Consider the following 14,597-nt stretch of genomic DNA (forward strand, 5'->3'; position numbering starts at 1 on the left):
AAAGTAGCCTTAGCTGTTCAATCCCCTACCACTCCAACACCAATGCTCCAGTGGTCCCCATCACATCCATGTGACTGCTACAGCCAATCACTGGATTTAGCGGTCTCATGTTGTACTTGCAAGCTTTGCACTGATGTTAGTGACTGGCTGCAGTGGTCATGTGCGTGTATGGCTCATCAGCAAAGTAAGCAAAGACCAGTGGAACACTGGAGCTGGTCCGGCAAGGGAGTTCACATCTGTATTGAGCTTTCCGTTTTTTTGATCTGTCAGAAGAACAGAAAAATGTAAAGTTACTTTTGACAGGAGCAAATAAGACGGATGCTACTTTTAATTTTTTGTTCTTCTGACCGATCAGAAGAAGAACATAAAGCTCAATGCAGATGTGAATGGGCTGTTAAAAAACCCAAGCAATGCTTACCTGTTATTATATCACATTTCCAGCCATCTATCCAACTTTAGAAAACCCAGGACAACCCATTTAAGGTCTCCGACTGCTATCCCTTTAAAAATTTTTAGCTTCTCCACGTATTTTTATTTGAATTTGTTTTGTTTTTTTACCAGAGGGCTTCCAAAAAGATGAAAATGGTCTTATCGATCTGAAGCTAAATGTTATGAATAAGAAATCCATCCAAATTCACCTAAAAACAGTGGGATCCCAAGAGCCTTAAAATTTTCTAAAACAAAGGAGCTGGGCATGGTAACGTCTTTCTAGAACTCGAAATCCCTAACGCAACATAAATTCTGCAGCGCTCTGTGCCAGATGCTGTGTCTGGGTGGATGGGGGGGGTCTGAGACCATGGATGTCTATTCACATCATCTTCTGACATGTCTAGAATATGGATTTTAGATGGACTTCCCCGTCAAGCACATGTACCATGTTGAATCACATCATGCAGACAACCAGCACAGATCATTAGCTACAACCCGATGGTCAAAGCAGAACTTTAACCTTTTCACGACCAGAGAGCAACCTTTTGAAAAAACAAACAAAAAAAAAACAGGAAAGGCCCCGACATCTCATTGACAAGCAGCTGCCTTTCTAGAACATTTAATGGGTCATCAAGGCACTTCCCTATAGAATATATTCCTCTGTAAAGTAAAAAGCTTCTGTATAACATCATCCAGGCACTGCTATGATACATAAGTACAGACCTCTTACTCAAGTGATGGGCCGAACGGCCGATCTGTGGCTTTCCTCTTTAGCTGCCATTTTTACTGCCACTGAACACAATGACCCTTGAGGCATCTCAACGGTATCTCACATCTGCCTGGAGCTTTTCTAAAATGTATAATCTCTTCTTCCATGGTTGTAGGCTATAGCATGTAATTAATAATATACTGTTAATATGTCCACCACAGAGAAGTGATGAGGTGCAACCTCATTTGCCATCATAATTTCATCCCTATTTGGCACAGTCATAACACAAAAAAAGACACAAGTTTATGAAGTAACCATAAAGTATCTACTTATATAATGGGACATGGGCCAAATATTCTGCCTCTTGTCCCCCTATGGGAGGAGGTCTTCTGATTTGATACGTAAAATACCGGAGACAGTAGAACAATATGACATACCTGGTATGAAATAAATAAACTGTAATGTAACTTTTGTAAATGTCCTCCTAAGAACTGATTAATGACTTAAGGCATTTGTCCACTTCAAGAGTTATCCAACAGAGCAGTCTGAGATATTTGAATTGATATGTTTTACACAATAGGGGAAAGGGTTAGCAGCAGCCCATGGGTCTCCAGCTGTTGTAAAACCCCTTGCGACAACAGCTAGAGAGCCAAAGTTTTTGTAGTGTGCTCTACGGTGAAACAGCCGTTTTACTGACCCATTTGGAAATGGCACAGAAATAAGGAGGGCATATTAGTTTCACATAAACCTGTAATGTCGCAAATATATCGAGCACTTACAGACCCACAAGATAGCATACAAGATGAAAAAAACACTCAATGTAACTGGCTCTTTTTTTCACCTGTAAACAAGAATCTGTAGACCCTACAAAAGAAAAGAAAAGTTGTAAAACTAGTAAGGTTACCAACTTCTAGTTGTTTTACGGAAGCGGGAATCCCAGCTTGTAGAACGCACGTTCTTGAGTTTGTTACGAGTACCAAAAGAAAAACTGCCGAGCTCTTTAGAACACGAGACGGTTGTGTGCACATCGTCTACCTTGTGCAGTGCTATGTTGACTGGCAGTGAAAAGTAAAATGACAAATAAATAATAATAAATAAAAAAAAATAATATTTATGACAGTACGATCAAAATTGTTGCCATGCTGTATTGGCATTGTCATGGCCACGAGAAGTTGGTGGGACTTGAATAAATGGAAAGAGCCTAGAGATGTTCTGGTGGTATCAGTTAAAGGTTCTTCTGCACCACGTCCATCCAGGGAAAGTCTCATCTCATCTAGGACTTTTTTTTTTTTTTAAATCCAACACACCGGGTATAACATGGCTTTGTACTGAGTCTTCAGTCAAATTTGATTTTTTTTTGAGCGGGAATGGACTGCAATCTGCATAGCTCAAGATGAACCCAACATAAAACAAAACACAAAGTCTAAGTCACATATTAACTATTCACCAATTCCCCTTTGGTCCCACCCAAGGTTTTATATTTAAGAGAGTTTCTTCTTGACCAAAACCTCCTCAATGTTGAAAGGGTCTGCAACAACCCACCAGCACTCAATGGACTGGAAAATAATTGAAATAATGAAGATGAGTTTCCAGTGCATGCTCCCTTGATTCCACCTGTACGACGGATTATTTCCTGGATCCACAGACAGAACATGAGGATGTAAAATGTCTTAAATGTTCTGCAGGGCTTTTCTGTGTTCAGTTCACATCTGTATTCCCCTATATGACACAGCGAGCAGTGTCTAGGTGTGCAGAAAGTGCCTTGGTTGGAGGGGTATGATATTCAGATTGGCCAAGCCCCTTTGGCGAAGTGAGTGAATGTCAAAAAAGTGCCCTCAGTGAACTTATTGCCCTAATAATGTTACCTGTGGAAGAAAATACAGAAGCAAAAACGGTCATAAACAGCATTTTAGGTGAATAACGTAATAATAATGTATAAATGCTGACTTATGTAGGTTGCCTAATAGTACATATTGCAACTAGCTATACTATGATTTTGAGGACAAGAGAGGAAAGCCTGATTATCTTGCTCTACCTTCATATCTTCCTCACACTTGTGATGAAAGCAGCTTTATATTAAGTATATAGTGTACATATACAGTACATTTGGAAAGTCTTCAGACCCTTTTACTTTTTTCACACTTTGTTATGTTGTGGCCAGGGCTTGTACAAGAGGCATGTAAAGGTAGGCGCCTACTTAGGTCTCCATCTTGCTACCAGCAGAAGGGGGCTCAATTTTGTCAGTAAAAAAAATAAAAATTACTTTGTAATCGTTACAAAGTTACCTGCGAGCCAGGATACTGTGAGTGTATTACTGTCATCACTCACCTCTCCCTGCTCTTTTTCCGGCTGCCCCAAGCACTGTATCCTGACGTAGTACATCATAGTCATCTCATAGTGCATGCAGACGTGCCCGCTGACCTGACGTCATGTCACAGTACAGGAAGGCAAGAAGAGCCAAGATGCAGAGTTGGAGAGGTAAGTTTTATTTATTTTGTCTAATCTGATATCTGCAGGAATCTGAGTGGGGGAGGGTCTGATCTGAGGTCTGCAGGGATCTGAGTGGGGGAGGGTCTGATCTGAGGTCTGCAGGGATCTGAGTGGGGGAGGGTCTGATCTGAGGTCTGCAGGGATCTGATCTGAGGTCTGCAGGGAACTAGGAGGTCTGATCTGACATCTGTAGGGAGATGGGGGGGGGGGGTCTGCAGGGATCTGAGTGGGGGAGGGTCGGCACATGAATACTGGGATCTAATCTGAGATCTGCAATTAAGGGAATGAGGTTATAGGAGGCCACATGAATTTAGGGTCTGATCCTGGATTCTGTACGAATTTGTAGTCTGTAAAAATGTGAGGTCTTTTCTGAGTTTCGTATGAATTTGGGGCTAATCTGTGGTGTATATCAATGTTCAGGTCTGTCAGGAAGTCTATATTAATTTGGGGGTCTGGTCTGGGGTTTGATGCCTAAAGTTTTCTTTGGGGAATTTTCTAGTTCTCTAGCAGTTTCCTTTGGCTCTTTTATTTTGGCAGTACAGTAATTGGGGGCACTAGGCAGCACTGTTGGCACAGTAATGTGGGCACAAGGGGCAGAAGCGGACACAGTATTGGTGGAAGCTACAGGATGGCAGTGTTAAAGGATAAGTCAGATAGGGGGGTTCTTTGCTATAGAGGGTGGGGATGGACCACAGAAGCAACCAATCAACGCCAGGCCAGAGAAAAGCCCAGAGGTCGCACTATATTTTTTCTAGAAGAATACAAATACTCCTCTTACCATTTTAGAGGAGTACGTAAGTTGCAGTAATGCAAATAAATAATACGTAGGCCTATGTTAAGGGTGTTGAAGGCTGCACTTGGGGAATCTGCCACAGATTCTGTTAAAAAGACTGGACCAAAAAATCCTTGCATGCAGGACTTCTTTGTCTGGTAAAAAGACAGGATCCCACACAGAAACTGAACGGACCCCATCATGTGTAGTCATGGAGGCTGCTCAGCTCTGTTCATCTCGGTTATGTGCCTTATCCAGAACTACATGTGTGAACATGGACTAAGAGGTTGGTATTTATGCAGGGGAACCATTACTAGTCTAAATAACATTTCTCCCCTCTCGTCATCTTCTCCAACATACAGTCCCATGTAAATAACATCACTGCCCTTCCTCCAGTCTCTCCAAGTCCTATGTACGGAGATTCATCGCTGTACAGCATTCAAATATATGGGCTCTGGCGAGGCGAAGTTAGTTATCACCAAAGTCTCACATAACTTCAGGATTTGATTTTTAAACTTTAAAACCATTTTAAAACATTGATCCAAAGTCTGCTACGGTACTGAAGTACCAGTCTGTACCAAAGCCGACTTTGGATCCATGTTTTAAAATGGTTTTGAAGTTTTAAAATCGAGGGCCAAAGTTATTCACCGAAGTCTCATAACTCACTTTGACTTTGGTCTCCATACAGCATTAAAACGAAGTTTGGAGCAAATCAACTTCGGATCTAGGATCCAAAGCTCGATTCGCTCAACATTACACAGGATATTTGGAGCTCAGATAGAATGACCCTTGGGTTCTTTATCACCTCACCTACCAAGGCCCTTTTCCCCTGATTACTAAGTTTGGTGGGAGGGGCAGCTTTAGGAAGAGTCCTGGTTGTTCCAAACATCTCTCATTTAAGAATTATGAAGGCTACTGTGCTCCTGGAAACTTTCAGTGCAGCAGAATTTTGTGTTTTCTTCTCCAGATCTGTGCACCCACACAGTCCTGTCTCTGAGCTCTACAGGCAGTTTTTTCCTCCATGTGGCTTGGTTTTTGCTCTGATATGCATTGTCAGCTGTGAGACCTTATATAGACAGAGGTGTGGCTTTCCAAATCATGTCCAATCAACTGAATTTACTGCAGGTAGGCTCCAATCAAGGTGTACAAACATCTCAAAGATGATCAAGAGAAATGGGAGGCCCCTAGAGATACATTTCAATTGTCATAAAGTTCTGTTTTCACTTTGTCATTATGGGTTATTGAGTTCCGAATGATGGGGGAAAACCTGATTTTTTTAAATAAAATTAGCACAAGGCAGCAACATAACAAAATGTGAAAAAAAGTGAAAGAGTTTCCGAATGCATTGTGTGTGTAATATTAGACAGTCGCGAATTATGAGATTCTCTGTCATATACTGTAATTGTAGGTTCACCTAATCTACACCTGGAATTTAAAGCTACACAGCAACTTAGGTCATGAATATCACCATGTTGCACTGTGGTATCACAAGTAATGACTGTGAGTATGGTTACATGCACATAATGCAACCATGACATGAGGGTCCCAAAATAACAAAACTTGGTGGAAAAGACTAAATCTGCCAGGACAGACTTTAAATGTTCAAGTGCAACATGACTGTCGTTATTTTTTTGCAGCGTCAAATGCTAAATTGTATGGCTCCCAGCCAAATGGCAGCCTTAAATCGTTACATCACAGAAAATTGAAGGCAAATCACACATCATTTTTGGTTTTACATGGTCAGCTATCTATTTAACAGGCCAGCATGTATTACTATATATTTGCCCAGCAGCACCTTCCCCTCCAATAACAGTTAATGGCTGGTGGCTACAGAAGCTGGCTCTGAATATTCAATGGCTGATGACCACAACAGAGAACTTTGGTTAAGACGCTAAGTCAGCGCTTTTAAAGAATTAAAACAGGAAATTGCTTATAGGGATAGACCCATGAGGATAGCTTCTTAACTAATCCTTATGAGCAAAAGCTGTGGGCTACCTCACGTTTCAATGTTGAATGATATAATGTTAAGTCCTCCAGCATGGGAGCTGCTCTCTATAGTGGCACTACACTCTGAGTAATAGTAGGGTGTCAGAGCAGAAGATGCTCCATCACATCATATACCATAATAAGCAGATTCCCTGACTAGATATGTATAGCATTAGGATCACAAGCATAAAAAAAATACCCTATTAACATGATGGTCTGCAATTTAAAGCAGCCTGTAGCATGCCAAGAGGTCCATGACAACAGCAGACCTGCAGGGCAACCTCCAGAAAATCAAACCCTCTATCCTTTTATATACTATACATTATAGTTACACTCTTATTTGCTATGTGTGCCATTTTCTAACAAGGTTAGGGTACTTTCACACTTGCGTTAAACTTTTCCGGTAATGAGTTCCGTCCTAGGGGCTCAATACTGGGGAAAAAATGATCAGTTTTATCCCCATGCAATCTGAATGGAGAGCAATCCGTTCAGGATGCATCAGGATGTCTTCAGTACAGTCAGTGTACAGTTTTTGGACAAAGAAAATACCGCAGCATGCTGCGGTATTTTCTCTGTTCAAAATTACGTAAGACTTGACGGAATGTCGGATCCGACATTTTTTTCCAATGAAATGGATTAATGCCGTATCCGGCCTCAAATGTGTGGGGAAAAACGGATCCGGTTTTGAGGTCTGCGCATGCGCAGACCTTTAAAAATGTAAAAAAGATAAATACCGGATCCATTTTTCCGGATGACAATCGGAGAGACGGATCCAGTATTGCAATCCATTTACAAATGGTATCCATTTGCATACAGATTGCCGGAATCCAACAACGCAAGTGTGAAAGTACCCTTAGATGCTTCTCTTCAGACTGCTCAGGTATATTCTTATGACCTGTATTTGAGATGCAGTCTATGACGCTACGCTCTGTACAAGCTCTTCTGCATCACGGTTCTAAGTTAAGATGTTTTAACACCTCCTGAGACACCATCCTCCCTATTTCCCCACTCACCGCATTAAGACGGCATTAACAGGAATAGGTTCTGACTGAGACGTCTGCTCGCTGGCTGCTGGAGGGACTTCCTGAAAATGGAGATGAAATTTATTTCAAGGTACCACATGATGTACGCCAAAACAACTCTATTATAAGTCCTGCAAACTGGAGCTTTAGTGCAGAAGTGACCATGAAATTCTCCAGCTTCAAATACAGTCATTATGTTTGAATGAACTGGAATTTACATCTGTGCAACATATACATATCTAGATTTTTTTTATGTTCCATAGGACAATATCAATTTTAAAATACAAATAAAATTCATTGCAATGGATTTTATTTGGATATCTAATAAAGCTTGAAATGTTACCGATTTCCATGGATGCTGGACTCTGACCTTTCGCATATGATACGTACAGTACAGCCCTTTAAGTCAAGCATCCTTATCGCCCAGTAGCAGGGCAGCTGTTCCGTATTCTTGATCTAAGGCATGCCTTTTTAAATACAGCAGAGAACCATGGGCCAGATTTATCATTAGCTCAGGTCAGAATACAGGAGTGAAAAAGTCCCCCAAAAATGCGCAAACGCTAAAACTGCGCACAAATTTGCGACTTTTTTCTGCTCTACACTATGCTTGCCAGTTTTCTGAAAGTGGGCGTGTTTTCTTATGTAAATGAATCTCTACACAGATTTACTATTGGGACTATTTAAAAAGTCGCAAAAAAGTCACAATTTCACTCCAGTGAGGACCATGCTTATCTTTTGAGACTTTTTAATAGAACATGCGACTTTTTCATAAAAACGTGCGACTTTTGTAAAGCTGCTTACTGACGGATAAACTGCTACCGTCAAACCACATTTATTACAGTCTTAAAGGGCCGATCATAAATCTGACTTGGCTAAAACTGACTTTAGCCATATGTGAAAGTGGAGTGAGCTGTCAGAGTCATGATAAATCTGGCCCCATGTCTTTGTTTAGCCATCCCCTACAAACATGCACGCTCAGCTGAGAGAGGGTAATATCCTGGGGAACAAAGTATCGGGCATGTTGAACATACCTGATCCTTCTTTCCACAAGTACGAGACACGGAAGAACCATCACGCTGCCCCATGCCCACACAGCTGAGCATAAATGTTCATGAGAAAATCTAGCCAGAAGCCAGATATCTGTTGCCCTAAAGATATCTATTGTGTATGGCAAGCTTAAGGCCAGTTCCCATGGTGTCCATTAGGCATGTTGTAATAGTGAGATCGATGAGGTCCAACTGCTGAGAACCTCATCAATCCACAGAGCAAGATTTTGCTTAGATGTTTCTGCATTAATCATACATTTCAAAGGAATGATCATACGTCTAAAGCAAAAAGATGACCAGGACCTTCTCATTAACCCAGAGTCCAGATATAATTGACCTGTCTTAAAAGTGTATGAGGAGCAAACTCTGTTAATGCATATGGGAGACATACAGTAAGTCACCATAAGTCTACCTTCAGACTGCATCTTCCGTAGCTGCACGGCAGGTGAAGTAATGGAGGAGACAGCGGCAGTCCGGAAGTTTGCCGGCAACATTTCGGCTGAATCCGGACTAACTCCTCGTAGATCCTTTTCACGGAACATCTTTCTCCAAGAGGGGGACCGGCTGAATGTCTTGGCACTATCCTAAAATTGATGGGAAACCATGAGAAAACTGATTTATTATGACAATTTATGAAGATTCTGTAATTGATGCCAGAAACCACAGAACTGTAAAATGGTGTCTTGACTATAATTATATTGTAGTTACCGAAATCTTACATGAAAGCTGTCCCATAAGCATGTCTACTGATATCGCAAGCAAACAAAGGATTGGAGAGGTTAAAATAAAGCACATACAACCATTTTTCTCTCCCAGTAGGTGAGGGTGGAGGATAATCGAGCTGCAAAATTGGCTGATAAATATCTAATGTGTATGGTCAGGATTATTCCCATCATAAAAAGTGACGGCACATGGCAAGGATATGCAATCCCTTCATGATGAGAGGGGTTCAACCTCTCGGCCCCTGACTATCTCAGTGGCATAACTACAAATGTTTGATTGGGCCTTCCCCACCACCTCCAGAAACTTGGAAACCCCCTCCTCCCATGCAACCCCCACTTCTGTGTCTAGTCAAGATCAGTCTCTCAGGCTAGGCCCAGCAGCTGCTCCGTCTGTTTCCTACAGTGTCCTTTAATGTCAGTACATAATACTGTTGAGGGGACCCCGACAATGAAATCTTTTAGTCCTCCTCCTGGGTGGGACCCTTCTGAGATCAGGCCCCAAAGCAGACACTTCCCCACTACCCCTATAGCTACGCCCATGCCTGAAGTAAAGGTAGCCATACAACCTAAAATAACTAATGACCGAAAACTACTCCTCTCATTTCCCCCACATGCATGTTGAGCTTGGCTCGGTTACTATACATTTTTATGTGGTATGGGCAAAAGCGTGGCAAATGAAAATTCCATCTAACGGTAAGTAGTAAGCGTAAATCGTCTTTTCCCATCTATCTCATGTTTATCTAGGCCTGTGATGGCTAACCTCTGGTACTCCAGCTGTGGTAAAACTATGACTCCCAAGATGTACACTTGCTTGGCTGTTCTCAGAACTCCATAGAAGTGAATAGAGCATGCTGGGAGTCGTAGTTATACCACAGCTGGTGTGCCGGAGGTTAGCCATGACTGAATTCTAGGCCTATCAAATGGACAATAAAGCCATTATTCTGTCATTCCTATCCTCCACCTACTATGATTATGAGAATACCTTGCAGCAGCACTATACTAACAACACGTGGCGTTCAGCCTGCCACTCCAGAGTTTGAAAACTTTACTGCTTATAGAAGTGCAATAATTCAAATGTACAGTTGCAAGAAAAAGTATGTGAACCCTTTGGAATTATATGGATTTATGCACAAATTGGTCATAAAATGTGATCTGATCGTCATCTAAGTCACAACAATAGACAATCACAGTCTGCTTAAACTAATAACACACAAAGAATGAAATGTTACCATGTTTTTATTGAACACACCATGTAAACATTCACAGTGCAGGTGGAAAAAGTATGTGAACCCTTGGATTTAATAACTCGTTGCAGATCAGACGTGCACAACGGTCAGGAGTAATTCTTGACCATTCCTCTTTACAGAACTGTTTCAGTTCAGCAATATTTTTGGGATGTCTGGTGTGAATCGCTTTCTTGAGGTCATGCCACAGCATCTCAATCGGGTTGAGGTGAGGACTCTGACTGGTCCACTCCAGAAGGCGTATTTTCTTCTGTTTAAGCCATTCTGTTGTTGATTTACTTCTATGCTTTGGGTCGTTGTCCTGCTGCAACACCCATCTTCTGTTGAGCTTCAGCTGGTGGACAGATAGCCTTAAGTTCTCCTGCAAAATGTCTTGATAAACTTGGGAATTCATTTTTCATTCGATGATAGCAATCAGTCCAGGCCCTGACGCAGCAAAGCAGCCCCAAACCATGATGCCCCCACCACCATACGTCACAGTTGGGATGAGGTTTTGATGTTGGTGTGCTGTGCCTCTTTCTCCACACATAGTGTTGTGTGTTTCTTCCAAACAACTCAACTTTGGTTTCATCTGTCCACAGAATATTTTGCCAGTACTGCTGTGGAACATCCAGGTGCTCTTGTGCAAACTGTAAACGTTCCTCTGTGGTATCCTCCCATGAAATCCATTCTTGTTTAGTGTTTTACGTATAGTAGATTAGCATATGCCAGAGGTAGATAATCCACGGCACACCAATATCTTTTGCTTGCAAATTTAATATAATTTTAGGCCATAATGTATCCCAACGTTTCGGTCCTATCAAGACCTTTCTCAAGGGATCTGAGGCATATGCCAGAGACTTTTGTACGTCTTTAGCTGACTTAGGATTCTTCTTCACCTCATTGAGCAGTCTGCGCTGTGCTCTTGCAGTCATCTTTACAGGACGGCCATTCCTAGGGAGAGTAGCAGCAGTGCTGAACTTTCTCCATTTATAGACAATTTGTGTTACCGTGGACTGAAGAACAGCAAGGCTTTTGGAGATACTTTTATAACCCTTTCCAGCTTTATGCAAGTCAACAATTCTTAATCGTAGGTCTTCTGAGAGCTCTTTTGTGCAAGGCATCATTCACATCAGGCAATGCTTCTTGTGAAAAGCAAACCCAGAACTGGTGTGTGTTTTTTATAGGGCAGGGCAGCTGTAACCAACACCTCCAATCTCATCTCATTGATTGGACTCCAGTTGGCTGACACCTCACTCCAATCAGCTCTTGGAGATGTCATTAGTCGATAGGTTCACATACTTTTTCCACCTGCACTGTAATTGTTTACATGGTGTGCTCAATAAAAACATGGTAACATTTAATTCTTTGCGTGTTATTAGTTTAAGCAGACTGTGATTGTCTATTGTTGTGACTTAGATGAAGATCAGATCACATTTTATGACCAATTTGTGCAGAAATCCATATCATTCCAAAGGGTTCACATACTTTTTCTTGCAACTGTAACTATTCACAGAATAGTACTGCCAAAATGAAAAAAAAAATCCTAAAATAAAATTGTTTTCCGTGAATATCAAGTTTACAAAGATCCCTTTCTGACAGCAGCGCACCTTTTTGTCTGCATAGGACTGGTAATTACAATACAGTTCTATTCAAGTGAATTAGACTGTGCTGCAGTGCCGTGCATGGAAGTGACCAGTCTGCTGTTTTAGGCAGCCTGTTGCATGTCTACAGGCTGCAAATATAAAACTATTCCAATAAAAAAGTTTATGGAATGGCTATGTTAGCTATTCCCTAACATATTCCTTAGGGCTGGTTCGCTTCGGCGTTATAGAATTCCATCATCGGTTCCATTATAACAGAGTTATAACGGAATATAACGGAATTCTAGGACGGAATGCAAAACGGAGAAAACAGAAATGGAAGTCCTGTCGACAGGACTATTTCTTCCGTCATGTATAACAGAAACAAACGGAACTGTTATATGGCCCCATAGGCATGTATTAGGACGGAGCAAAACGGAACGCCTCTCAAAGGTTTCTGTTTTGCATTCCGTCCTAGAATTCCATTATATTCTGTTCGAACTCTGTTATAATTAAACCAATAACGGAATTTAATAACGCTGATGCGAACCCAGCCTTATATTGTGATTTAATAAGACCTTTGTCCATAATCACTTGTTATGTCGCAGTAGTTTAAGACAAAGTGTTAAGTAATTTTTCCCAAGATTAATACAGTTAATGGGCAAAATGACAATAAACTTCTTATGGCGGTAAGGGGTTAATCCTTAATCCAGTTCTCCAGCGACAGTCAGGGCAATGTCTGCAGGGCATAATCTCCATTCTGCTCACTCAAGTTACACGCAATGGGTCACTGTTGAAAGTGGGCTCAGCCAGCCGTGAAAGTGACTCGAAGTGTATCCCCTGCGGGCAGCACCGCCACCGTGCAGAGGGCCTGGCACAGAGAATCATTCTGCCTCATCCTCCTTCTGTTGTATTGCTTTTTGAAGTAATTTCCAGCATACATTGGAAGAGATGTACTAAACTAAACGCGACAGAATTCTTTCTTAAAGAGGTTATCCCATCTTGTCGTTACTAAGGTGAGATGAGATACAGTCCCGACCATAGAGCGCTAACCCTAACTCTTAGTAATGGCTATATGAGACAACCCCTTTAATAAAAAATAAAAAAAAAATAAAAAAAAGCAGTGTACATGCTTCACGCCACATTTAGGGCTCATGCACGCGACCGTATGGCTTTTTCATTGTTTTGCGGTCCGTTTTTTACGGATCCGTTGTTCCATTTTTTTTGTTTCTATTGTGTTTCCGTTTCCTTTCCGTCTTTCCATATGCCATATACAGTATACAGTAATTACATTGAAAAAATTGGGCTGGGCATAACATTTTCAATAGCTGGGTCCGCAAAAAACGGAGCTGAACCATTTTTTGCTGAACCATTGAAATGAATGGTTCAGTATATGTACCGCATACTGAACTAAAAAAACGGCCAGTATACTGAATGCAAAATACTGTCGTGTGCATGAGCCCTTATTACAAACCGGATTCCAAAAAAGTTGGGACACTAAACAAATTGTGAATAAAAACTGAATGCAATGATGTGGAGATGGCAAATGTCAACATTTTATTTGTAATAGACCGTAGATGACAGATCAAACGTTTAATCCGAGTAAATGTATCATTTTAATGGAAAAATACGTTGATTCAAATTTTCACGGTGTCAACAAATCCCCAAAAAGTTGGGACCAGTAGCAATAAGAGGCTGGAAAAAGTAAATTTGAGCATAACGAAGAGCTGGAAGACCAATTAACACTAATTAGGTCAATTGGCAACATGATTGGGTATAAAAAGAGCTTCTCAGAGTGGAAGTGTCTCTCAGAAGCCAAGATGGGTAGAGGATCACCAATTCCCACAATGTTGTGCAGAAAGATAGTGGAGCAATATCAGAAAGGTGTTACCCAGCGAAAAATTGCAAAGACTTTGCATCTATCATCATCAACTGTGCATAACATCATCCGAAGATTCAGAGAATCTGGAACAATCTCTGTGCGTAAGGATCAAGGCCGTACAATCCACCGTGCCATCCGCCGTTGCCAGCTGAAACTCTACAGTGCAAAGAAGAAGCCATTTCTATGCAAGATACACAAGCTCAGGCGTTTTCACTGGGCCAGGGATCATTTAAAATGGAGTGTGGCAAAATGGAAGACTGTTCTGTGGTCAGACGAGTCACGATTCGAAGTTCTTTTTGGAAATCTGGGACGCCATGTCATCCGGACCAAAGAGGACAAGGACAACCCAAGTTGTTATCAACGCTCAGTTCAGAAGCCTGCATCTCTGATGGTATGGGGTTGCATGAGTGCGTGTGGCATGGGCAGCTTGCATGTCTGGAAAGGCACCATCAATGCAGAAAAATATATTCAGGTTCTAGAACAACATCTGCTCCCATCCAGACGTCATCTCTTTCAGGGAAGACCCTGTATTTTTCAACAAGATAATGCCAGACCACATTCTGCATCAATCACAACATCATGGCTGCGTAGGAGAAGGATCCGGGTACTGAAATGGCCAGTCTGCAGTCCAGATCTTTCACCTATAGAGAACATTTGGCGCATCATAAAGAGGAAGGTGCAACAAAGAAGGCCCAAGACGATTGAACAGTTAGAGGCCTGTATTAGACAAGAA

General features: G+C 41.5%; 1 protein-coding gene across 6 annotated transcripts in view; it reads right to left on the reverse strand.

Moving 5' to 3' along the window:
• Nucleotides 1-565: 565 nt before the first annotated feature.
• The window catches only part of PPFIA3 (PTPRF interacting protein alpha 3), a 116,523-nt gene continuing 102,491 nt past the window's right edge, over nt 566-14,597 (reverse strand). For all 6 annotated transcript variants that reach the window (XM_044281616.1, XM_044281617.1, XM_044281615.1 and 3 more), the window contains 3 exons: nt 8,867-9,038; nt 7,400-7,470; nt 566-3,003 (listed from right to left, as the gene is read on the reverse strand). In XM_044281616.1, coding sequence (XP_044137551.1) covers nt 7,415-7,470; nt 8,867-9,038 — 228 coding nt within the window. In that variant the 3' untranslated portion in view covers nt 566-3,003; nt 7,400-7,414. The remainder of the gene's footprint in view (nt 3,004-7,399; nt 7,471-8,866; nt 9,039-14,597) is intronic.

The sequence above is a fragment of the Bufo gargarizans genome, chromosome 2, assembly GCF_014858855.1.
Source record: "Bufo gargarizans isolate SCDJY-AF-19 chromosome 2, ASM1485885v1, whole genome shotgun sequence".
In the NCBI taxonomy this organism is placed as follows: Eukaryota; Metazoa; Chordata; class Amphibia; order Anura; family Bufonidae; genus Bufo; species Bufo gargarizans.